This window comes from Tursiops truncatus, chromosome 13 (assembly GCF_011762595.2).
Source record: "Tursiops truncatus isolate mTurTru1 chromosome 13, mTurTru1.mat.Y, whole genome shotgun sequence".
Classification (NCBI taxonomy): Eukaryota; Metazoa; Chordata; class Mammalia; order Artiodactyla; family Delphinidae; genus Tursiops; species Tursiops truncatus.
The window spans coordinates 61,844,632-61,871,128 of NC_047046.1; the positions used below are offsets into that span (position 1 = coordinate 61,844,632).

Here is a 26,497-nt window from a genome sequence, read left to right on the forward strand (position 1 = left end):
ATGGTGCATTTTATCTTGGCCCAATGGCTTGAATATTTTTCTATTCAGCAGCAAATCCTGAGGCAGATATTTTGCTGCAGAGAGGTGATTGAATTGGAGCCCTCAGGAAGTCTACACTATTCCCTGGAAGGGCCTCTTCCTTACTGTATTCAATTCTTAGGGCTGCTGTAACAAATTACCACAAACTTGGTGGCTTAAAAAAAAAAGAAACTTATTCTCTCACCACCATGGAGGCTACAAGCCTGAAAACAAGGTGTCAGTGGGGACATGATCCTTCTGAAGACTCCAAGAAAGAATCCTCCTGGCCTCTTCCTAGCTCTGGGTAGCTCCTGGCAATCCCTGGCATTCAATGTCTTTGAGCTGTGTTCTCTATTTCCGGTCTCTGCCTCTATCTTCACGTGGATTTCTCCATATGTCTCTTTGTGTCCTCTCATCTTCTTATAGGAAGAGAAGTCATTGGATTTAGGAACCACCCTAAATCCAGGATGATTTCATCTCAAAATCCTTAACTAATAAAGGCCCTATTTGCAATTAAGGTCACTTTCTGAGGTTCTAGATGGCCAAGAATTCAGGGGGAATATTTGACCCACTAAATCTGCCTTTGGAGAATTACAAATGCTTTGAAGGAGTGTCTGATAGAATGTGCCACATCTGGAGCTTCTCAAATACAGAGAGGAGAAAGATATTTTCCTGGGAGTCCAGAAAAGGATGGCATTTGGAGTCATCCATTTAGGCTTAAGAAGCTGCTACAAGCTGATGTTTGACATGAATTTAGTTATTTGTTCACATAATTATTAAATAGCTACTAAGTGCAAGGCACTGAGAATTCAAAGTTGAATCAAACAAGTTAGAGACCTACTGTTTAGAGATTCAAAATCTGCCAGTCGTAATTGGCAAGGCAATTACAATTCAGCACAGTAAGCGCTATGAATAGAGTTATAAACAGAACAGTTCGGGAGCATCGAGTAAGGAGCATCTAATTTCATTTCATGTAAAAAGTGGTAGTTAATCTGGAGTTTGAAGGATGCATTAGAATTTATCAGGGGAAGAGAATTTCAGGTGAAAACTCATCTCTTAGGTATCTATTTATGAATAACTGTTAGCTTGGCCAAAGATGTAAGTTATTTCATGCCACGTAAAATTTAAACAAGGGCTGGCCTCGAAGTTCAGAGAGCTAGGAAAGAGAAGAGAGTGAAGAAAAGAGAAAACCTTTTTAATGGAAGTTCATCTTAGAGATTTCTCATTGTTGCAAATTCATGTGTACCACGCCATTCACTGGATGGGCTGGAACAGTCAGGAATAAAAAGGCAATTCCACTTTATAAAAAGGACAAGAAAACAGAGAGGGTGAAGCTAGGTGAGAAAGTTTCCCTGACAATTTGTGTGTGTGTGGGGGGAGGAGTACTTAAGAGGCAGTGATGAACATTTTTGTCTTATAAACATGAATCCATAAATGACAGAAGGCTCTTTATCTTCCCCCTCCTTTTCCCTTGTTACAGTGATTTAAATGTTTGGCTGCATAAAAAAATTTCTCATCAAGGGATTCTGGGAATTTGCTAGGGAGAAATAAACATTTTCAATAGTTTAAATTGCTTTGCTATTTGAAAACAAATGTGTTTTCATATTTCCTTTATTAAATTTATGCCCAGGAAACTATGGCATCATGAACCAACACACCACTTCTTGGGATTTCATGACCAGTGAACGATCCTCAACATTACATAGTTCCTCAGACAGGGTCCATCTCCCCAGACACATTCCCCTTTGGAAGTAAAAAAATGTTAAGGCAATCCATTTTCCTCCTCTTTTCTTCCTCCTTCTCCTCTTCCTTCCCTTCTATTATCTAACCTCAGGTTAGAATTCTCAGGAATCTGCTCTCGGCCACTTTTGTTTTTCTCAAGCTGCACTTCCTCCACAAATGCTCTTATCACTCTCATGGCTTCAGTAATGTCTCTGTACTAACAACTCTTAGATCAGTATCTCCCAGCTAGTTTTCCTCCTGAGCTCCAGACCCCACTGTTACTAGCTATCACCTCTTAGATGTCTTCCAGACCTTTAAATTAAACATATCAAGATGAAGAAACTCCTCAAGCATCCTCACCATTCTTGCTCAAGTCTCCTTCTTAGCCAGACCTTTAATAAGCTTTCTGCCTTAAATATTTCTCAAATCTTTCTACATTTTCTCCATTCCCCACTGCTACCATCATTGTGCAAAGCATCATTATCTCCCATCATCTCTTAGCCAGTCTTCTGAAGTTTGTTTTCTTTTCCATTTAACCTATCCCCCACAGATACTATGGTAATCTTCCCCATGTGACTACTGTTCTGAGATCCTTTGATGGCTTCTCAGGACAATTAGGATAAAGACCCAATCCTTGACATGGCTTATAATAACTTGCACAGCCTGATTCCAGTCTAGTTTCTGGCTCCCAACCCCGTTCCCTATTTTGTAGTCATTCGGAACTCTTCTTTCATTTCTGGAACATATCAATATTTTTTATATTTCAGGACTTTTATGTTTTCTATTCATTCTGCCTCAAACATGCTTCATTTTTGGTAAACACCACACCTAACCAAATGTCTATTCCTATCAATACTTCAGGTCTTAGCTTAAATATCACCTTTTCAAAGATAGATCCAGTTGAACCTTATTATTTGTGTATTATGCATATTTACAAATTAACCTACTTGCTAAAATTTATTTGTAACCCTAAAATCAATACTCACAGTGTTTTCACAGTTATTCATGGACATGTGCAGAGTGGTAAAAAAAAATTTGAGCTGTCTGATGCACATGTTGCCAGCTGAGGTTAAACAAGACGGTGCTCTGCCTCCTTCTTTTAGCTCTCACACTATGAATAAGTGTCCTTTGTTTGGTCTATTTAGTACTATGGTTTTTTATTTTTACATTTTTATGCTTTTTGTTGGTAATTTTGCTGTTTTAAATGTCCCCCAAGCATAGTGCTAGAGAGCTGTCTAGTGTTTCTAAGTGCAACAAGGCTGTGATGTGCCTTACAAAGAAAATAGATTTGTCACTTAATGTTCCTTTAGGCATGAGTTATAGTCTTGATGACCATGAGTTCACTGTTAATAAATCAAGAACTCCTAGAGAAATGGAAATAAAAACAAAAATAACAAATGGGACCTAATGAAACTTAAAAGCTTTTGCACAGCAAAGGAAACCATAAACAAGACCAAAAGACAACCCTCAGAATGGGAGAAAATATTTGCAAATGAATCAACAAACAAAGGATTAATCTCCAAAATTTACAAGCAGCTCATGCAGCTCAATAACAAAAAAACAAACAACCCAATCCAAAAATGGGCAGAAGACCTAAATAGACATTTCTCCAAAGAAGATGTACAGATGTCTAACAAACACATGAAAGGATGTTCAGCATCACTAATCATTAGAGAAATGCAAATCAAAACTTCAGTGAGGTATCACCTCACACCAGTCAGAATGGCCATCATCAAAAAATCTACAAACAGTAAATGCTGGAGAGGGTGTGGAGAAAAGGGAACCCTCTTGCACTGTTGGTGGGAATGTGAATTGATACAGCCACTATGGAGAACAGTATGGAGGTTCCTTAAAAAACTACAAATAGAACTACCATACGACGCATCAATCCTACTACTGGGCATATACCCTGAGAAAACCATAATTCAAAAAGAGTCATGTACCAAAATGTTCATCGCATCTCTATTTACAATAGCCAGGACATGGAAGCAACCTAAGTGTCCATCAACAGAAGAATGGATAAAGAAGATGTGACACATATATACAATGGAATATTACTCAGCCATAAAAAGAAACGAAATTGAGATATTTGTAGTGAGGTGGATAGACCTAGAGTCTATCATACAGAGTGAAGTAAGTCAGAAGGAGAAAAACAAATACCGTATGCTAACACATATATATGGAATCTAAGAAAAAAAAAACGTCATGAAGAACCTAGGGGTAAGACGGGAATAAAGACACAGACCTACTAGAGCATGGACTTGAGGATATGGGGAGGGGGAAGGGTAAGCTGTGACAAAGTGAGAGAGTGGCATGGACTACGAAACGTAAAATAGATAGCTAGTGGGAAGCAGCCACATAGCACAGGGAGATCAGCTAGGTGGTTTGTGACCACCTAGAGGGGTGGGATAGGGAGGGTGGGAGGGAGGGAGATGCAACAGGGAAGAGATATGGGAACATATGTATATGTATAACTGATTCACTTTGTTATAAAGCAGAAACTAACACACCATTGTAAAGCAATTATACTCCAATAAAGATGTTAAAAAAATTAATCAAGAATATATATTAGATGAGGTGTCTTTAAACAGGAACACACATAAGACAAAGTTATGTATTGACTGGTTGATGAAAATGCTGTGACCAGAGGCCTGCAGGAACCTAATCTTGTATTTTCCCTAGGAGCAGTGGTTCAGTGTTTGCAGCAACTTTAGAGTGCAAAACTATTGTGGATAATGAGAATTGGTTACATTTGATTTATTGACTGAAATCAATATAAAAACTTGTTAGGACTTGTTAGGAATCATTAGGACTACAGTAGTAGAGGAACTGAAAGGCTCATGTTGTCTGGGAAGAGGACATGTCAGGTAGGAGGAGAAAAACAAGAAAGGGGGAAACATAGGCATCACTACAGGCAAACATTATCCCTGACTCCTGGAATGCTACTGCTTGACTCTCTGGAACATTTTTCTGAAATATGTGTGCCTTTGCTTTCCTAGGTAGTTTGGAAGGAGGGATACCACACGGAGCAGGAATGCCTAAGAGGACTCTGGAAAGTCTGTGATGAGAAACAGATGGGGATGGAAGGAGAAGGCAGACTTTGAAGGTGTGGTAGCAACAGGAGAAGTCATCCAAGGAACAAAGAACCAGTAGGGTTTCAGATATTTAGTCAGGTGGAGTTAGATAAGATGGAGTTGAAGACAGCAGCCTTTGAAGACAGGAAACAGAGATGAACTTTGATCTTGGATCAGCAATTATCTGTCTTTTATTGCTGTGAACTGAGGATGAGACGTATGGTAAGTTGAACCATTTTGGCAAGCTGAGGGAAGTCTATAACAGTCCAGTCTGAAAATAGTCAGCCTCAAAAGTGGGAACCCTAGAAACAGGTGGCAGAGTCCAGAATTGAGAGACGCCAGAGAGAAGTCAGTACCCTGGACAGCTACACAGCTCCAAAGGCTATAGCGTGTTTACCCAGAACTGTGGTATTTAACACGGGCATCCTCAGTCTTTCTGGTCATCCCCTCCACCCTCACAACCCTGTGAGTGAAATCTTCATATTAAAAATGGCCCTGACACTGTCTTCCCTTCTTGGAAAGGGGATGGAGGTCATCATGGTCTACATGAAGTTCTACCCTGCCCAGTTCTCTGACCTGACCAGGAAGTGATCAGGGAGCCCCTTGACCTCTGATCCCATCATGTGGTTGAACCCTAAGGGGATTGTTCAGACTGGCTGGGAATAATATTTCTTCCTTCTCAAGGTTCTAGTCCCTTTGCTTCTCTGTTGCTTCTGAGATAGGGGCTGTGGAAGAACAGAATTAAAGGCCCTGGTATTTCTCAGCTCTGTCCTGGGAGTGGGGGAGGGGGTGGAGTCTCAACTAAGCTAAGATTTAGTGAGTCTCCACTGTGCCACAGGCACCTTTGTAGGCAGTTATGAAAATAAATATGAATGAGCCGTGGCCCCTGATCTCAAGAGTAATGCCTTGCCAGGGTGTGTTGGCAGTCCAGAGATAAAATGTACTTCTTTCTGATTAGGACAGGGGCACACTTCCCAGGAATATACTTCCTAAACTATGGTTTGCCTCTGGCATGGACACTGCAACAGGAAACTGTATGCATGGATATTAGGGTAGACAAACCCCATCCCCACCCACCCTCATCAATCTGGTCTGTCGAAACACTCTAATTAGGCTTGTGGTGACACACACATTGGGGCTCAGCGCTTTTACTGAGCCCCTGGTATCTTGCTCAAACACTGAAGTGATTGTCTTGACTAAGTGATCCATCTGTGGCATGGCGTGGGCAGCGGCTCATCTTGATCTTATGAACTGTCTGGGGCAGGAGATGATCTTAATAATTCGGCTCTTGTTGTTAAGCCAGACTTTCGACCACTGGCCAACCTTCTACTAGTTCTAAAACAATCATAATGGATGATGAGAGAGTGAGAAAGAATTCAGGGATCTTTGTTTTGTTTCCTTATTGGGAAAGAGTAGAGATTCATTAGGGATATTTTGAGAATATTTTGCAAGTATGTTTCTTTCCATAGACGTATAATGACACTGAATGAACAGGAGAGGAATAAGCATCCCCTTCCACTTTTCTGGAGAAGTCATCCTCCCCCTGTACCCTGACAATAAATATGTATGGGGGAGAAGGGAGGTAGAAGAAGCTGTCCTCATCTCCTCCTCTTCTTTTTTGACCTGTTGGCACAGTGGCTGGTGAGGGTGCAGATGGAACTGGCAGGATGGGCTGGTATCCCAGAACAGGCATCAGAAGACCTGAATTTGAGTTTTGGCTGTGTCTCTTTCTTTCTGTGTGATTCTGAGTAAGTTGTTCAAACTTCGCAGGGCCTCAATATTTCTTGGTTGTAGAAAAGAGAGATAATTCAGTGCTTTTGTTGCAGGAATTCACAAGATTGTTGTAAGGGTCAAATGTTTGTATCTTTCATATTTAACAGAGCACTAGGACCATAGTGAATGCTGTAAATGTTCGCTCAATGAATGACTGCATGCGTACACTGAGATTTGAAAACTGAGGGCTGTGCAAATCTTCATTAGATTATTGCTCTGAAGACTGAGTATTTTCTCTGTGCTTAATAAGAGCTTATCCCATGTTATTGAAAAAATTTTACTGTTTAACCCATGTTAAAGCTGCCAAGTTGGGCTTCATCGGATACCATGACAGACATATTGGTCCTCTGTCAGGATTTGGAAGAAGTAAGGACAAATACAACACTCAGGACGCCTCTGGGCCACTCATGGGGGAAACTCAGGAAAGACTGGAGAAGGATTTGAGTGAATAGCTTTGTTGAGGCCAGTTTCAATGGAAGACAAGAGGGTGAGTTAGAACACACAAATTAAGAAAGTAATGTGTCTCAAGGAGGTGAAATTTAGTATTTAACAACTCTTTTCTAATTATATAATGTGTAACATAAAGACCCAAAGCCAGAAAAAAGTGTTCAGAGTGGCCTGAAGACAACAAAAGGATAATGAAAAAATTCAGCACAATTACAGATATGATAAAGTATTCCTTAGGTATTTTGAAGTTAAAAATAAATGTCTTGCTTGGCTTATAGTCTATCCCATCATTCATATTTATAAGTGAATTTGACTAATTTTAGACTAGCTATTATAAATAAACAAACATAATCCTTTATAGAAAATCCATGGGAAGAGAATTTGGTGATGTAGCCCTTCTTTTCTTAATTTTTATATCTGAACTAAGTAGAATTAATGCCCCAACATAACAGAAAATTAAGAGCTACTCAACACCCCGAAGGGCAGGGGGGAACAGGAGGAACTAAAATTTGCCCAGAACCATTGGCTGTTCTAACTGATGGAACGGTCAGAATGGTGGCAATCGGGCCTCCCTGGTGGCGCAGTGGTTAAGAATCCGCCTGCCAGTGCAGGGGAAACAGGTTCAAGCCCTGGTCCGGGAAGATCCCACATGCCGCGGAGCAACTAAGCCCGTGCGCCACAACTACTAAGCCTGCGCTCTAGAGCCCACGAGCCACAACTACTGAGCCCACGTGGCACAACTACTGAAGCCCGCGTGCCTAGAGCCTGTGCTCTGCAACAACATAAGCCACTGCAATGAGAAGCCTGCGCACTCCAATGAAGAGTAGCCCCTATTCGCCGCAACTAGAGAAAGCCTGCGCTCAGCAACAAAGACCCAATGCAGCCAAAAATAAATAAATTAAAAAAAAATGGTGGCAATCAACTGCTTTCGGTTCCCTGTCACCCTGGGGTAGAAGGATCCACGTGCTGCCAGGGAGATGGGGTGGGGCTCAGGTGGAGAGCTGAGGCCTGCCCTCCCTCCCACCCTGACCTTGAGCCTGAGCTACCTTTGTTGTCATGCCAGACCCTCAGCTTGCAGAGGTGGCCCAGGCTCAGCATGTCGGAAAAGTTGAACGTGTCGGTGCTGTTCCTCTCGAACTTGTTCCAGTTGGCAGACTGCTTCAGGGCCAGGGTCCCGCTGTCCCCATTCTCCCCAAAGATGATGATGAACACATTGGCATCGGTGCCCGCTCCTGGGGTGCACAAGACAAGGGCTCTGGGTGCTGGACTTTGTGAATCATAGCTCTCTTGTTCTGGCCTCACTCTCGGGATCCTGGGAGGAGCCAGGGGGGCACATGGGCAAGTTCAGAGTCATCGAGGCCAGGGGTGAGGTCGGAAAGGGCTGGTCAGTGTCATAGGGCTCCCAGGTCTACAACTCTATCCTTCGTCTCACCTCTGTGGCTTATAAATGCTGTTGGGTTAACTGGGATCCTGGTTACCAAGTATGAATGGTTTGGTACAAGAACTCACCTAGTTTGGGGGAAATACACCCATACTTAAACATGTGCCGTGTAGACTGGCTTTACAGTTTAGAAATAAACTCCCTCCTGTAAAATGTGAAAGTTCCTTGTTCCCAAATCTGCCTCTGGTTGACATTCTACACTAGAGCTTCACATCATTTGCTTAAGCCAAATAGAGGTATTGACCCCAGCTGAAAAGAAAAGGCTTCTGGGAGAGGTCACTCCTTGAAGATTTTCAGATACACACCCTGTGGTTAAAAATGTAGTTATTGTTTTCTGAGAGCACATCATGAAGGGATGAGGGACTCGAAAACTGTGAACACTTGGAACTTTAAGCGAAGAGAGTGAAGGCTTCACTCTGAGGAGGAAAGGAAGAAGGGAGGTGCCAAAAAAACTTTGCCAGCTGTCCTGACCCATCATGTATGCCGGAGATGCTGCATTTCTTTGGCTGAATGCTTCTCTGTTGAAATGTAAGCTACCAGGGCCAACAAGGGGCTCTCTCACCAGCCATTTATAAGTAGTGTGAGTGAGTTTGCCAGATTCCTTGCACCAGCTGCTGGGGAACAGGCTTGGTATAGGGGAGGGGAGGCAGGAGGCATTGCTTTCCTCTCAGCTGCTGGCCTTTGAGCACACTTGTACTTTTGCTTGGAAGGCCCCTCCTCTGCTGTCCCCTCTGCCTCACCGGCTTCTGTTTGTCTTTATGGGCCAGACTTTGGCACCACCTCTGGGAAGCAGTTCCATGACCCTTGCCTCTGATCTCAGGCTGGGTAAGGTGCCCTCCTCTGGGTTCCCAGCACCTGTGCCAACTTCTGTCACAGCCTCACTGTCTTTGCTGCCCTCGAATGTCAGTCACACACGGGCTCAGGGACTTATCCCATCCTAAGACCCCAGGCCAAAGCTGGCACACAGCAGATGGCGGCCAAGCACAGGGATGTGGGAAGGAACCCAGGGGCATCCAAGATGCATGGCACCTGGGTGAGGGGTGTCAGGAGGCAGCAGGAGGACAGAGGGCCTCTGAGCTAATCTCCTGCACCGTTTTCAGAAGTGCTGACCATACGGCCTGGTAACGTTCTCCCTCACTTCCCTGAGGCAGGAAGGACAGGGCCGAGTCAGTCACTGGGAGGAGTACTTTGTTCAGGCAGAAGGTGGCACACTGTGGAAAGGAGCTGGCCTGACTAACTTTTGGAAGGCCATCCAGAGAAAAATGTCTTGACCGGAGCCCAGGACCTGAGCCAGAATGTAAGGAGGGGCAGGGTTAGTGGCAGGTGGGTATAGGAGAAGGGAGGGACCCACTGACTCACCCCGGATGTCACTGGTCTTCACTGAGACGGTATAGGAAGTCCACTCCATCATCTCCTCCCCGTCGATGACGGCACACATCTCACACACCAGGGTCTTCTTGCCCTTCCGCTGGGACAGCCAGTCTCCATAGTAGAACATGGTCAGGTCTCCAGTGTTCATGTTCTTCAGGAGGATCTGGGGGAGAGAGGCCAGCATGGGAAGACCTCCCTCACCTCTGCCAGCTGCCCACCCGCTATGCAGCCCCCTCATCTGGATCCCCGGGACCCATGATCCCAGGCCTGAGACAAGTTCTTCTGATTTAGACTCGAGGCATGAGGAAAGGGTCCTCTCCAGGAAAAGACCCTGCCCCGCGGGCCTGGCACAGGGTCTGAAGCCCCTGCCATGACTACCCTCACTTGGGGAGTTGGAAATGGGCAATTCGTCTAAATATATTTCCGAGAGGTGCCCATCACTGTGCATGAGAAATGTTTGCTGAATGAATGACAGAAAAACAGACCAACCAAACCACTGTCAGCCATAGACCCCGGAACTGTGTACCCACGCTCGCCAGATTGTCCTTGGTGGGAGCACCCTACTGTTGGCTCAAGAAAAATCTGCTAAAGGCTGGACAGGGGAGCAGAGCCTGAGGGGACTTGGGACCGATGGCCTTTGATGGATGAGGGATGAGAGGATGACTCACAGGGGAGCATTGGCCCAAGATGGAAGAAGAGGCAGCCAGCTAACCGTGATCACAGGGGCACCGGAAGCCTCCTTGCCGTCTGCCTAATGTTCCCACCATTGGAGCCTTGCCGCCCCAGCTCCTGCTCCCCTCTCACCCCTCCCAACTCGCTTCCTCCAGGAAGCCCACACCCTGTCTCTGTCGACAGGGCAGGCTGTATTCCCTGGCAGCTGATTCAGTTTTGACTGGACTCAAATAAATAAAACTAGGTTCTCTGATTAATTCACACCAAAGGGCGTATTGATTATCTGGGCCAGGTCTGCATAACAACCCTTTAAGGTGACATTTGCACTTTAACAAGGCCCATTGACAGCCCAAAGGAGCAGGAAGAACGGGTGGGCAGTGGGTGGAAGGGAGGGTGAGGGTCCAGCCATGTTACCCTCTCCAGGAACCACTCGGGCCGGCTGCCCAGGCCATCAATTCGGATCCGCATCTTGGTGAACGGGGCGATGTCCAGAATCTCCATGATGAAGGTGTCATTCTGCTCTCGCTCAAATCTGGGGGTGGAGAGGAGGGGCATGAAGAAGGGAGGCTGGCCATGGTGAGAGGGCGAGGCCATGCCAGAGACCAGATTCAGGGTAAGGAGAGAAGAAGAGGCCTCTCAGCTCCCTGTGACTCCCCACTAGCCTGTCTCTTGCAACCCAGATGTGTTCCCAAAAGACTGGGTTAAGTGAGTTGCTGGTAGATACGGTCCTGATTCAAGAGGTACCAGTTCTGGGTCTTAATCTCATTCTGCTAACCACATGGAACAGTCCCAGCTCCTCTCTGGGACTTGGTTTCCTCATCTGTAGTCTAGGGAAAATGACACTGTCCCGGCAATCTCATAAAACTGTCATGAGGACCAAATGGATGTGAAATCAACTTAGAATGTGAAAAAAATTCCATACCTGCAAGATTTTAAATGAGACTCTATGAGTGACGGGCTGCCACGAATGGTGGGGCAAGTTGTGCACTGCACAACTCTAGATAGTGTTGTTCACATTTTTCTGTACAGAATATGCATAACTGAAGGCAGTGGCCCTAGGTTGGGAAATACTAGTAATAACTGTAAAATGGCAGTTAACATTGCTTTTGTTGCTATTACTATTTTGCTACCGAATGACCACATCATCTCAGAGACACTCTATCTTTATTTCTTACTGCTCTTCCCAGAGTGCTGCATGCAAAATGTGACCATCAGTGCTGACATTGCTCGACTGCTCACTGATCCCAGATGCTGCTGCTGTTAAGCCCCTGGGGGTAACGCAGGTATCACTGAAGATATGACACTGCGTGGCAATTTTACGCTTCCTTGAACAAAACGTACTTTTAAAAACAGAGGCCACAGCCAGTGGGAGCTGGGACTGCAAATGCTGCAAACTCAGAACTCACTACCCCTCGTCTTCAAGAGGCCTAATCCCTTTGATAACTTGCTTATGTGCACTTTATGATTATTAGACGTAAAAACACTCTCCCAGAAGTCTGCCCTAAATCCCTCCTGCTCTAGTTTAAACTGTCTGTCCCTCTGGTCACGTGGGAACCGGAAGGCGGTGCTCACAAACTCCCCTGTCAAGCTCATTTCACATAGTGGAGATTCTCTCAAATAATCTTTCAACTCATTGATTCCTTACTCTTGTCAGTGTATAATTTTGCAGAATAAAGGAACTCTAGAAATCTGTGCTTTGTATTTTTTTTTTTAATTTTCACCCTTTGAATTTAGCCAAATATCTCCCTTTTATGGAGATTTTATGGTGGGGCAGGTGTAAGGAAAAAGGGAGAGAGAAATAAGCTTTTCTTTTAGAAAACCAAAGACTGGGTTACAGTTGCCCCCTCACCCTCCATTAAAGGCTAAACCCCAATTACACCTGGATAGACTCCTCTCCTCAGGGTAAAAGGCCTGCATCTGAAAGGAAAGCCCCTCATTGGCCCTTCATTCCTCCACAGCTCACCAGCCACATTTTTCCTGCTGCTCCAAGCCCCTCAAGACATCCCAGTTGACACGAGAGAGAGCCACACACTGAGGGTCCCCCTGGAGAAGTGGTCAGCCTCTGAGTCAGGTCCCCTTGCCTCTGGCTCAGAAGGATGGGGCTGCCGAAGTGGCCCTGGCTTTGTCCTGCTCATCCACCTGAAGGAGCTCAGCAGCTTTAGCCGCCCCTCACTCCCTTCCTGTCAGCCCTTCTTTCTGTTCTCCACCCCATCAAAGGCTGTCCTTGGGAAACGGCCTAGCGCCCACTCACTCACCAGTCTCTGTGACGGAGGACAGCCTCAGGCTAACCAAACCCGAAGCCTTAGGCTGGAAGGGCCAGTATTTAATGGAAAAGTTTTAGACATTGTTAAGAAGCTGGGGAAGATGTATGGGTAGGGAGCCTGGGGAGGGGGTGGCTGGAAGATAGGGAAGAAGGTTATGGCGCTCAAAGCTAGCCTCCCTGGGGCAGCTGCTCAGGCACTTTGCCTCTGTGCATCTTAGAGGTAGGGCTGAGGCTCCTGGAGTTGGCTGGGATCAGAGGCTCACCTGTAGCTTCATGTTAGACCCAGCTCCTTCCAGTACCAGTGGCCATCTAGCCCATGCTGCATCCCACAGCAACTGGGGGCAGCTCTGTCCCTCTAAGGACAGCATTGGCCAACCCTTAATAAGTCGGTCCCAGCTCTGTCCCAAGAGCCGATTGTTTAATTGTCAACAGTTTGGCCAACCTCAGTGCCTCTACTGTCTCCCTTCCCCAGGCCCTTGCAGTAGCCACCAGACCTCTGTTCGCCAGGCCTGAAGTGCTCATCAGCACAATGTTAGAGAATAAGTTTGCGTTGTTTTAAGCCACTAGGTTTGTAGTAAATTTTTATCATAACCTCGGGAAACTAATACAGACCCAAGTGGCAAGAATGTGCACTTCGGGACTGTAGGGGGCGCAGATGAGAGACCCAGCACAGAGAGAACTCCAGGCATTGGTGAGTAGCAGCAGGACTGCCTCAGCGGTGGTGTAGGTGTCCACAGGTGCTGATGTAACTGAGGGGTAAAAGGCAGAGCCCACAGGCCCTGGCTCCTCTGAACCGGGCTCCTCAGGGACCAATAAGATCATTGAACTTGCTGTGCAGCAGGGAGCTGCATCAACCCGTCTGCCTCCATATCTCATGAGCATCCTTGCCCTGGTTTGAGAGTAGATCAAAGTTAAAGAAATCTCAAACAGATTCTAAATCTCTACCATCCTCAAATGCCATGATCAGGCCCAGCACATGTTCGAACCTTCCAGTGTCCTTTTAAAGGGCAGCCTCTGAGTTGAAGATGATGTGTCAAGAGGGGTCACCCAGCAGCGGGTGCTAGGACTTCCCAACTGCCTGATCTTTCAAAGGCACCGGTCCCTGCAACTCAGCCCGCTTGCCTCTTCTCTCAGACTACCACCATTCCCACTCAGCCCTGAGACCTCCCTCCAAGCCTGACCAACTCCAGGAGCCTCCCCACCAGCTCCCCTGCCCAGGAAGTCCCCAAAGACGGGCCCTTTCCATTCTCAGAGCTTTATCACTAACCAGGCAGTGTGAGATCTAAGTGAGAAAGATATGAAGGAAAGATTCAAAACTTACAAGCTATTACAAGCTAAGCCCAGGCCACCGTCACTAGTGGCTCCCAAATGCCTCCTGAAGTGGCAATTGGAAAGCCATCTGGGCTCTGCCCTCCATTTGCGTTCTCTTGAGCTGAGTCTCTTTTCATCTTCTTTGCACTAAGGGTTAGTGGAAGCCAGGGGGCCATCCAGAAGGGCAAAGCCAACAGAACTCTGAGAATCTGGTTTGCTTCCAGACCAAAGAATTTCCCAGTTCCTGGTGTCTCCACTGGGCTTAGGAATGATTCCTTACAGGCACTTACTTCCCTCTAGAGAAAAACCACATCTATTTGCCTAAAAATAGCCCCTACATCCATTAGAAACTAATTGCCTCAAGTTCCACTGTTAGACAGTCATTCCTTGGGTTTAAGCATTACCTTTTGACGGCATCATTTTTTTGAATGCCACATGCATTCACGACCATCTCACTGTGAATTAATTTACCAGAACAGTTTCCCCCAAAGTGGCAAGATGACAAGTTGGGAACTTTAGCTGGGGAGTGGGGTTGAGGGAATTGCTATCAAATTTGGCCTCTGGGTATAGCATTTTACAACAGGGGCGCTGCAGCAGGCAAACCTACACAATGCTTTCTGTGTGACACATGCACGTTTCTGCCTCCATCCTGGTCACACGCCATTTCTTGGGAAGGGCTCCCTTGCACAACACTAAACTGTGTGCACGACACAAGCCCAGTGGGTCTTACAATCCAAGTCCCTGAGTCAAGATGCTGACCCCTATAATGAGGATTCCAAGACACAGGCTGAACTTCGGGCCACTTGCAAATGCAATGAAGCAAAATATGTCTTGGGTAAGAGCCCTGAGCTTGCCCTCCAGAATAATTAAGAAATGATGGCTCTCTTCAAAGAATAAATCTTAATTTGGAAAACCAAAATTCTTTAACAAGGTGCCTCGAAGCATTTGCAATATGGTATAATTTTCAAGCAACATTTTTGGAATTTAAATACTACCAGAAAGGAGGTATCTATCTTTCCCACCAGCAACTGTGTCTGCGTGTGTCTATAAAATAAGGTGGAACGTAGGCGTCGGATAATTAATCCGAGAAATTCCAGGAATCTGGGGGCGGGGTGGAGACTAGGGTCAAAGTATAGCGGTAAATATTGTGAGAGATTGAAGATACAAACAGACACTGGCTAGACCAGAGATGATAACAGAACTCTGACCCACCACCCCTGCAGCAGCAGTCATCCCAGGCAGCCAGACTGCAGCCTCACCAGCAGTGGGCCCATGATGGTCAGGATGCGGGGAGTGACTGCCAGCTTCCCTGATTTGCCCCCTCTCCCAACTCAAGACAATCAGAGAAACCCAGATACGTTCCCCAATTCAATCACATAAGATGCCTGATTCTAGGTAGCTCCCCTTCAGCTTCGCCATGCCCCCAGTAATGCTACACTCTGAAGCTTTGCCAGAGTCCTGACAGCCTTAGCCTCCGCCAAACAAAGAGATGGTGGCTCACACCCTTGCTATAGCCAGCTCTAAAGAAATAGCCTCTGTTCTCACTCGGCCTTCGTTTATTCCCACAATTTCAGGAGTTCGAACCTCAGCTCGCCTGCTTACTACCTGAGTGACTTTGAGGAGTTACTTCACCTTTCTGTGTCTCAGGCACCTTATTGGTTGTGAGTTAATATATCTTTAAAAAGCACTTACAAGGGTGCCTGGCAGGGAGCAGGTGCTCGTTGAATGTTAGCCATTGTTACAATCATCATCAGGGGAGAATTGGTCACGGGAGAATTCCAGAAGGAAACAGGAGTTGCATAATGAGAGTGTAGAAGTGCTAAGAGAAGACAGGCAAAAACTGTTCTCATCAGACCCCCAGGCACAAGCTGCGTAAGATGAGCAGAGTTCCCGCTCTCGTGAACGGCTCTGTCCGTGGGGAGAAACCTGTGCCTGGCTCCCAAGAGCTTCAGCATCGTCCTCACCATCCTCACCACTGCCACCATCCAGAAGTACTTACTGAGGCCTGCAGGCAAGGCCAGAGTCAGGAGCTGTGAGGACTCAGAAAGGAGGCTTCTCTGGATGCTGCCCTCCAGCCTGGGGAGGCAGCAGTGTGGTCTCAGGGGTGAGTGGCTGTGGATGGGTTTTAGAAATCCTAGGCTTGGGCTCTGAGTCTCTCCCCTCTGATGCTTAAGATATCAGGGGTCAGGGATGGTTTGGGGGACGATGGCTGAACATAGAAAACCAAACAAAACCCAGGACCAAGCTGAGGATTTACCGGAAGGCGCAGACAGGAATCACTACAAGAGGTTCACCTTTATTGCCGTTACTAATAACTATCTTAAGAGGCAGTAGAACCTAATGCTTAAGACTGGGGCCACCTGGGTGCAGTGCCCAGTGCCATAGCTTACTGGCTCTGGGACCTTGAGCAACATGACTTGACCCTGCTGTGCCTCAGTTTTCTTATCTATAGAATGGGGATGATAATAATGGTCCTCATAGAGTTGTAGGGAAGACTAGGTGTATCAATACATTCAAAGGGCTTAGAAAAATGTCCAGCACAAAATAAGCCCACATCAGTGTCCATGCTGTTGCTGTGGTTCCCTCAGGTGTTAAGCATTGTGAGTTTGAGCATCTTCTCTTTCCGGTTGTACAGTTTCTCCAATGTCTGACAGTGTCTGACATAGGTGTTCAACTGTTTTTTAATATTTTAAAAATTATTTTAGCCTTTTTGTAATCATTTTGAACTTGCAGGCAAGTTGCAAAATAGAACAGGGTTTCTGTGTTCCCTTCACCCAGCTTCCCCTGATGTGAACAGGCTACATTACTACCATACAAAGAATGAAAGCAGGAGATACACAATGACACAACGCTATCAACTAACACAGACCTTACAGTAAACATCTTTGAGTGACAGAAGGAAAGAAGGAAAGGCAGAAGGTAGGAAGGAAGGAGTGCTATGGGTTGAGGTGATCAAGGTAGGCTTCCTGGAGGAGGTGGATTTGAGCTAGCCCTTGAAACAGAAGGGTCTTGAGACAGAGAGAGTGGATGAAGAGCTTTCCAGGAGGGAGAAATCACACAGAGGCATGGAGGCCCCAGGGGATGAGAGGAGAGTGAGGGAAGCAGTCTATTTAAAGGCAGGATGGGGCTGGATGGTGGAGGATTGGGTGTGTGGAGGGGCAAAGGGGCAAGGGGCACAGGCCACCTCCAGATACCTGGCCTTCTTTTTGTCCAGCTGCACCTCCTCTGTGCTGCCGTTGGTGCCGTAGAGGGTCATAAAGATGTTGGAGTCGGTGCCACCACCAACCACGTCGCCCGTCCACACCGTCATTTCATAGAGCACCTGCCACGAGAGGGATGTGGGTCCTGGGCATTGGGCTCAACCGTTAACCCCACGGATTTGCCTCCTTCTCACTGGGGCAAGACAACACGCCCTCCAAGCTCCATGGCTCTGAAAAGAGATCTCCCCCTAATCAACTGTAAATGTCTGGAGAGCAAGAGCTAGGCCTTGTTACTGTCTGTGTCCCTGGCTGTGTCCAGTTCAGTGCTGGAGAGGAGTTCAGTTTCTGATAGGGAACACGTGCGCAGTAGGAATATGACCAAGAGCCCCAGCATTAACCAATTTCTTTGTCAGTAGAATCCCAACCTAAGTCTGTTCATCCCAGCAGCGTGTGTTGGGCAGACAGTGGCTTTTGGAGCCGTGCAGGGCGTCATTTGGGTCCCAGATCCGTCCCGTGCTAGCTGTTGACCTGGGCAGAGGCCCCACCTTCTCCAGCCTCTGCTTCCTCCTCCATAAAATAGGGATAAGCACTTTGTAGAGTTGCGAGAGCTACAGACACGTCGCCTTGGGGATGGTTGTGGGGGACCCCCTCCTTCCTGCTGCAGCCAGCACACACCCTGCACATCGGTGAGTGGGAAGCGTGCCCAGTCTGATGGTTCAGGGACTTCTGCCTCCATTCACTTGTGAAGTGGGACAGCCGCCTATTGTACGTGGTTTTCACTTTAGATTGGAATTTTGCCCTTTTGCCTGAGGTTTACTCCAAAGAGGACGTATTCCCTTTGTCTCTGCTGGAGGCGGAGGGAGCAGCCTACTCCTCCGAGGATGGTGCCCTCACCGAGGCCCCTGCCTTGGCTCCTCCAAAAGGCAGCCTCGTGTCAAGAGGGGCCATCTTCACCCCTGACCTGGAAGGTTCTCTGGTCCTGGCTTCTTACTCCACGCCTCTCACCAGGTGCTCAAGGACTAGCAATTAGGTCTCGAAGGTTCCGGAGAGGCTTGCACACGTGGCCAAGGATGTGCCAGGCTGAGCATCTCCTCTGCATATACCTGTACCCGGCCCTTCCCTTCCCCAGTGGCTGCTGTCACTCGTGCAGGCGCTAGGTCCCCATCACCCAGGTGCTTTCGGACTCATAACCCAAGTTATTCATGGCAGTGATGTTGTGTCTTTTCAAGCAGCATCTAGAATCTTCACCACGCTACTGCAAGGTTCGAAGTAGTATTTCAGGCCTGGCCAGGAGGACATGTTTGCCAAGGGGGTCATTGAAGAGCACCTTGCTTTACCAGGAAAATCCTCTTAGACCACCTAACAAGGGCATTTGTGATGGGCACGGAGCTATCAGAAATGAAAGCAGAAGCCCGACACTATTTTGCTCTAATCCAGCAGACATAGAAACAGAATGATCAAAGTGAGTGCTTTGTGGCCCCATGGAGACTGTCCCTTTAAGGCTGATCTCTCCAGACTCCTGTGTTCTCTGTGTCCATCTTTCTCTCCTTTATGCAGACACATCTCTTTTTTATGTCATAGGTGTGTTTCCAGAAAGAGACACAGAAACAGAGCTTTTGTAATTCCAGTCTGATATCAGATGTCCTGGGGAGGTGGCCAGTCCAAAGAGCCCTACAGTTCTTTGTTAAGTGACAAACGTGTGTTCTTTTGTAACATGAATAACTGGGGTGTGGGTCTGGATTTCCACAGACTAAAGAGCTCAGAGGGAGATGCAGCTGTACCGAGCGGGGTGTGCGTATGCGCTGGGAGTGACACACACACACACACACACCCACGTGCCTGCTGGGAATTGGGTCAGGACGGAGGTCCGTGGATGAATTGTGTGCTCTCCTGCACTGACCGTCTGGCCACAGATGGAGATGGCTGAGCAAGGGAGGGGGTATCGATGCCGTAGAAAGTTCTGCTCTCTGGCTGTCAAGCAGGGGATGGGCAGGCATCCACACTCCTGCCTGGCAAGAGTTTTAGAGCCCATAACTCAGCCCCTCGTTCTGTTTCCATATACTATATAGGCAGGGCATGCTCAGGCCCAGAGCGATTTCTCCTTACCTTTGTGTGACGGCTTCTGACCTAAATCTAGTAGTGCATTGGTTTGGATTCAGGAATAGAGATGAGGGCTGGGACCTTCCATTTACCCCACAGCTTTTCAGAGAGAAAGGGAACCTGCAGGGTCATGTGACACAGAGGCCTCTGCGCCACCAGCTGGCCACGTTTCCTTGGGGCCCAGTACCCAGGCATCCTGCTTCCTGCCTGACACCGACCTGGGACTTTATACAACTTGTCCCAGGTCCTTTGGCTAGTTAGAGGTGGAGATGGGACAGGAGCTTAGAGCACCTGCCTTCCAGCTTTTTCCCCTTAAGGGGGTCTTATGCAGACAGCACTCACTACACTATGAGACCCAGAGGCTCACAGTCTCCCAAATGCCATCTGTCCTCATGACTGGCCTACTGGTGTTGTTGCGGCATCCTTTGGAGAATAATGACTCTGCATGTCTGTGTAGAGCAGGCAAAGCTTTTCTGGACTGTTCATGGTGTCATTAGTTCTCATCAAGATCTTACATGGAACAGGATGGAAAGCATTATTTCCATGTGCTGTATGAGAAAACCAAGGCCTGGAGAGGCCAGATGACTTGTGCAACGTTACAGAGCTGCAGACAAGAAGAGACTTGATTCTCTTGGCTCCTAGCAAAGTGGGTCTGGATGCTATATAGGGCTGCAGCCTCTGCCAGTGCCCCAGGGATGAGTCTGCTGCTTCTCTCACTTCCATTTCCCCTGCTGCTCGCCCACCTCAGCCTGCACTGCCCTTAGCCACACAATGCACACACACAGGTGCCCTCTATACCTTCACCCCGATGTTCACCACCGTGGCATCCAGGAGGTCAAAGACACGGGAGGTGACTCCATCTCCTCGGTCCTTGGCGAGCCAGCAATTGCAGCGCAACGTGTACTTGGTGCCCTGGGTGGGCACAGCCAAGCATAGCTCCTCCACCAGCCAGCAGCTCTCGGGGGAGGCCCCGTCGTGGCCCAGCTAGGAGGGGACACACAGGGGCCATGAGGACAGGGCACAACTGGGAAAGAAGCCCTCCCTGCTCAGGGTCCGCTTCCCCACTCTTCTGCCTCCTCCCTCAGCATTGCCTTCCAACGTGCTTCACACTCACCGACCAGAGTCCCTCCCGTGAAGGTGGAGAGATTTTGCAGATGTAATTAAAGTCTCTAGTCAGGTGACTTTGAATTAATCGAAAGATTATTCTAGGTGGGCCTGACCTCATTAGGCGAGCCCTTTAAAAGAGGGTCTAGATGTCAGAGATGGAAGAAGTCAGAGAGATTTGAAGCAGAAGAGATCTTCTCTGAATGGCTTTGAAGAAACAAACTGCCTTATTTTGGAGAGGGTCACGTGGCAGGGAATGCAGGCAGCCTCTGGCCTTGGTCCTACAACTACAAGGAAACAGATTCCTCCAATGGCCATTGAGCTTGGGACAGGACCCCAAGTCTCAGATGAGACCCCAGCCGTGGCAGCAACTTGATTTCAGCCCAGTGAGACCTTGAGAAGAGGATCCAGCTAACTCACCCCTGGACTTCCGACTCAGGACACTGTGAGATAATACATTTGTGTGGCCTTAAGTTATTAAGTTTGTAGTAATTTGTTACACAGCGATAAAAAACTAATACACAGGCATCCCCATTGGGTGGCTGGAAAACGGACCTGGAGGGGCAGGTGATGCAACCAAGGTCACCCAGCTAGTTGATGGCAGGGGCCAGGAGCTCTTCCTCCGCTGCCTGTTTTGAGTGGGGTTCAGGTCGGGCCCACTCACCCTCCCACCTGTGTACTGGTCAGTTCCTTCCTTCCTTCCCTAGGGGTGGTCACCATCCCGAGGCCCTAGGGCCCAGCACCTCTATTTTCTTGATAACGCCCACATCCAAGCCTGCAACATAGAACTCCTCCACCGAGCCGCAGCTGAAGCCCTTCTTCCCTCGGGGATAGTCCAGCCAGATGCGGTTACTGCGCTCGTCATCCTCTCCGATCAGGAAGATGAAGGCCCGGCTGTCGGTGGCTGCATCCTTCTGCTTCCCCGTGGTGACTGACACATAGTAGGGAATAACTGCAAGAGATCATGGGAGCCCAGCCTCATCACGGGCCACGTGGACCAGGGTAGGCTCGGACACTTGGAAATGACCTCTGGAGGCATTGGTCTCAGCTCCCTGCCTCTGAGACAAAGTACAACAGAGCTTTTCAGACTGGCAAGTATCTACCCTCCAAGGACTGAGGGAGCTAGTAACTCCCAAGAGAAGATCAAAGAGAGCATCGTTGCCACATCTAAAAGCCCTGTTGACCAATTATCTTAGTTGCACCTAGCACTCCCATGTGAAGTGGGGTGAGAACGATAATGGCTAGCCAAGTACAGGGGTTAGATGCCCGAAAAGCTTATCATAGATAAGAAAAGCTTATCACAGCAAAAATGAGGTTGGCAAAAGCAAGGTCTCACGGAAAGTAGGAATTTAGGGAAGATAATACAATAGCATTTATATATGTAACCTGGTAAATGAAAGTTCTAGAAGGAACTCATTTCCAAAACAATCCAGATCAAACAGCATAAAAACTTGCTCAGGTAGTATGGCATAGAGTTCTAGTTGCCCAGCCAGTTTCCATTCTCCTTGCAGCTAGGGGTGGTCATGATATATAAGATGTCGGGAAATTTCTTTTAAAGGGTCTGACTCAACTGGGAGGAGCATCTTTTTGCCCCTCACCCTTCCATTCATTCTGCTTGGAATGTGGATGTGATGTCTGGAGCTCCAGCTCCAAGTCATCTTGGAACCATGGGCAACCTTTAGGATGGAAGCCACTTGTAAGATTGCCAGAGTGGTCAGGTTGAAAGAGCCTAGGTCCCTGAATTCACTGGGGCTGCTATATCATTCTCAACTGCTTCTCTTTGAATTTTTATGTGTAAGAAAAGAAAAATTCCTTGTTCATTTAAGCCATTATCTTTAGGTCTCTTGTTACTTGCAGTTACTAACTGAAACAGGTTGGAAAACCTTCTCCTGGCTCATCTTCCTCAACAGCTAGGGAGACACTGCCCTGGGGTAGTAGATGTTAGGTTGTGCAATCTGTAGCCCTTTGAAAAATTTCCAGACTAGACCTTCCTGGCTGGAATTACCTGCATTGTTTTCTGCCCATGGCTGCATTTCATCTTTACAAGGAGAGCCCCACTGGCCTTTCCACAGTTGATCATCGTGCTTAATTAAGGAGAAGCACTTTCTTGTGGGTCCTGTCTAAGAAGGTAGAGTATAAAAAGATTGGCTCTCTGCCCAATCCTATCCCACAGACCCTCCATGTGGTCTTCTGGAGAAAAATATAGTGGTTGACATGCTCTTATATCTAAGAGAACTGAGCAGAAAAGCAGTGGATTTAAATGTCCAACAGAAAAATATACAACCGCCTTATCTCAAAAATCTGGTTGGAAAAAATGAACTTCTCAGGGGATTACAATATTGTTTTAAGAAGCAGGAAAAAACTGAAGCTAAAAGAGTGACTTGTCCAAGGCCACACATTTTCTTGTCAGAGCCAGAAATGGAACTTAAATCTCCAAAAAACCAGCTCAGGACTTCTTCCCACCGCCCCCCCCCCTCACCCCGCCACTGCTCATGCCTAAAATTTGCATGGCTGAGTCCTAAACAACATACAAGGAATTCTCATTGCTGCTCTTGATTTCTGTCTCATGAGAATTGTTCTAGGCTCTCTGGGCTGAAACTATTTCTTGGCAGTCTGGGTGAGGGCAGAGTTTAGGATGATACCCTCCTGGTGGTAGATGAGCAGATTAAGGATATCATCATCCTAACTTCTCTTAGCCTTTGTTTCCCCATCTGTAAAGGAGGCTAATTGCTGGCCTCTGTAAACAGAATTAATAAACAAAAACGTCAATCAACTAGAGTCTGGAGACCAGAAGGGGGAGCTCTCACTCCCTATGATCATGGCAGTGTCCAACAGGAACAAGAAAGACTCCACTTCTTTCCTGGCAACAACTCAGTCAATGAAAAGTCCTGGACTCTTTGTTTACTACAACTCTCCCAACTGCCTTTTCCAAGAGTTCTTCTCCCTTGCTCTGTGGGGACTTGCAGGTAGTTTGCCAGGGTTGCAGACTCCGAATTGCAATTCTCTGCTGATTCCAAAAAACCCATTTTGCTAGAGAAATAACTGGCAGTCTATTTGTTTTAGGTCAACATTTTGGTGGCCCGTACAGGGATCCAGAGAAGAGCCCCGACAGGTCTGGGGCTGGTGAGCAAACAGGTGAGATACTCACGATTGAGCCCATTGTGCCCACTGCTTTTCTTGTCAACCCTGGAGTTTGAAGGTATGTCTTTCTCCTGGATCTGAGCTCATACTCTCTTTGCATTTGAAGCTTTCCAGGCTTTATCTGGGATCTATTTTCAGGTTTTGTCCTTTCTGGTTAAGGCCTTGTTCTGTATACGAGCACTCATTTGCCACCTTGGTCAGATTTTGAGATCAGACTCTTTCAACTGAAACTGGTTAGGTTTCAGCCTGTTCCCTTTGGAACGGGGGCTGTTTCATTGCAACTGTGCTGTTTCAACCTTTGACCCATTCCTTTGGAGTAGGGGTTGTTCTATGAGAAGTGGGCTGAGAAGCCTTTGGCCTGGCTCCTCTAGGACCAACCTGTTCCCTTAGAACTTGCTAGTGTTAGGCCTGCAGTTCCTTTGCAAGCTGTTTGAGATATTTGAACTGTTTAAGCTATTGAACTGAGTTGTTTAAAATGTAAGATGGTTGAGTTTTTTAATCTTTTAAAAAATTATTCTTTTACTCTATAGAAAAACCTCTGAGAAATAGGATCCCAGTTATCTAAATATTTTGAGGGCACCCCTACAGGGAATCTGGTCAATTTTATGTGTAAAAACCTCAGCTCTTCCTCATACACATTTCTAACTAAATGGATCTACCTGACCAAAGGCAATTTAGAATATCAATGGCCAAATGGAACTTCTGAAATCCCCAAACTGAATTTTTTTAAAACCAAATTGGAATACAATAGTGCTAAAATTTCTAGAACTGAATGGAATGTGTATTTAGATTGGTACTTTGAGGCTTCCAAACATTATCATAAGCCTAAAATTGCCTCTCTGCAAGTGAGCCTTTTGTAAGTAGCAGTATAGATGGGTCTTGTTGTTTTTAATCCAATCAGCCACCCTATGTCTTTTGATTGGTGCATTTAATCCATTGACATTTAAAATGATTATCGATAGCTATGTCATTTTGTTACTTGTTTCCTGTTTTTTTGTAGTTCTTTGTTCTTTTCTTCTTCTTTTTAGTTTCTTCCCTTTCGGTTTGATGATTTGCTTGTGTTCCTTTCTCTCTAGTTTTTTGTGTATCTATTGTAGGTTTTTGATTTGTGGTTATCTTGGGGTTTGTATATGTTGAACCATAACTATATCTACTTTGTTTTAAACTGGTAGTCTTTTAAGTTCAAATACTGCCTAAAAGATCTACATTTTTTTTACTCCCCTCCCCCATGTTTTGTGTTTTTGATGTCATATTTTATATCTTCATGTCTGACTTTTATCTATTATAGTTATAGAATTTATTTGCCTTTCCTAGTGGGATTTTTCCTTTCCTAGAAGCTCTTACTTCTTGTTGCAGCTTTGTTTTTTTTAAACATCTTTATTGGATTATAATTGCTCTACAATGGTGTGCTAGTTTCTACTTTATAACAAAGTGAATAAGCTATACATACACATATATCCCCATACCTCCTCCCTCTTGGGTCTCCTTCCCATGTCTCCCTCCTACCCTCCCTATCCCACCCCTCTAGGTGGTCACAAAGCACTGAGCTCATCTCCCTGTGCTATGTGGCTGCTTCCCACTAGCTATCTATTTTACATTTGGTAGTGTATATAGGTCCATGCCACTCTCTCACTTCGTCCCAGCTTACCCTTCCCCCTCCTCATGTCCTCAGGTCCATTCTCTACGTCTGCGTCTTTATTCCTGTCCGGCCCATAGGTTCTTTAGAACCTTTTTTTTTTTTTTTAGATTCCATAAATATGTGTTAGCAGACAGTATTTGTTTTTCTCTTTCTGACTTACTTCACTGTGTATGACAGACTCTAGGTCCATCCACCTCACTACAAATAACTCAATTTCATTTCTTTTTATGGCTGAGTAATATTCCATTGTACACATGTGCCACATCTTCTTTGCCCATTCATCTGTCAATGAACACTTAGGTTGCTTCCATGTCCTGGCTTTTGTAAATAGAGCTGCTATGAGCATTGTGGTACATGACTTGTTTTGAATTATGATTTTCTCAGGGTATGTGCCCAGTAGTGGGATTGCTGGGTCATATGGTAATTTTATTTTTAGTTTTCTAAGGAACCTCCATACTGTTCTCCATAGTGGCTGTATCAATTTACATTCCCACCAACAATGCAAGAGGGTTCCCTTTTCTCCACACCCCCTTCAGCATTTGTTTTTTGTAGATTTTCTGATGATGCCCATTCTAACTGTGAGGTGATACCTCATTGTAGTTTTGATTTGCATTTCTCTAATAATTAGTGACGTTGGGCATCTTTTCATGTGCCTCTTGGCCATCTGTATGTCTTCTTTGGAGAAATGTCTATTTAGGTCTTCTGCCCATTTTTGGATTGGGTTGTTTGTTTCTTTAATATTGAGCTGCATGAGCTGTTTGTATATTTTGGAGATTAAATCCTTTGTCTGCTGATTCATGTGCAAATATTTTCTCACACTCTGAGGGCTGTCTTTTCGTCTTGTTTATGGTTTCCTTTGCTGTGCAAAAGCTTTGAACTTTCATTAGGTCCCATTTGTTTATTTTTGTTTTTATTTCCATTACTCTAGGAGGTGGATCAAAAAATATCTTGCTGTGATTTATGTCAAAGAGTGTTCTTTCTGTTTTCCTCTAAGAGTTTTATAGTCCCCGGCCTTACATTTAGGTCTCAAATACATTTTGAGTTTATTTTTGTGTATGGTGTTAGGGAGTGTTCTAATTTCATTCCTTTATATGTAGCTTTCCAGTTTTCCTAGCACCACTTATTGAAGAGACTGTCTTTTCTCCATTATATATCCTTGCCTCCTTTGTCATAGATTAGTTGACCATAGGTGTGTGGGTTTATCTCTGGGCTTTCTATCTT

The 26,497-nt window shown here is 46.2% G+C and overlaps 1 protein-coding gene across 2 annotated transcripts in view; it reads right to left on the reverse strand.

The window, feature by feature from the left end:
• The window catches only part of LOXHD1 (lipoxygenase homology PLAT domains 1), a 201,300-nt gene that overhangs the window by 21,268 nt on the left and 153,535 nt on the right, over nt 1–26,497 (reverse strand). Inside the window, exons 32-37 of one of the 2 annotated variants that reach the window (XM_073790898.1) lie at nt 21,240–21,448; nt 20,191–20,376; nt 17,287–17,414; nt 10,933–11,050; nt 9,835–10,009; nt 8,081–8,266 (exon numbers count right to left, since the gene is read on the reverse strand). In XM_073790898.1, the coding sequence (XP_073646999.1) occupies nt 8,081–8,266; nt 9,835–10,009; nt 10,933–11,050; nt 17,287–17,414; nt 20,191–20,376; nt 21,240–21,448 (1,002 nt within the window). The remainder of the gene's footprint in view (nt 1–8,080; nt 8,267–9,834; nt 10,010–10,932; nt 11,051–17,286; nt 17,415–20,190; nt 20,377–21,239; nt 21,449–26,497) is intronic. The other variant, XM_033837947.1, reaches the window with a different exon arrangement.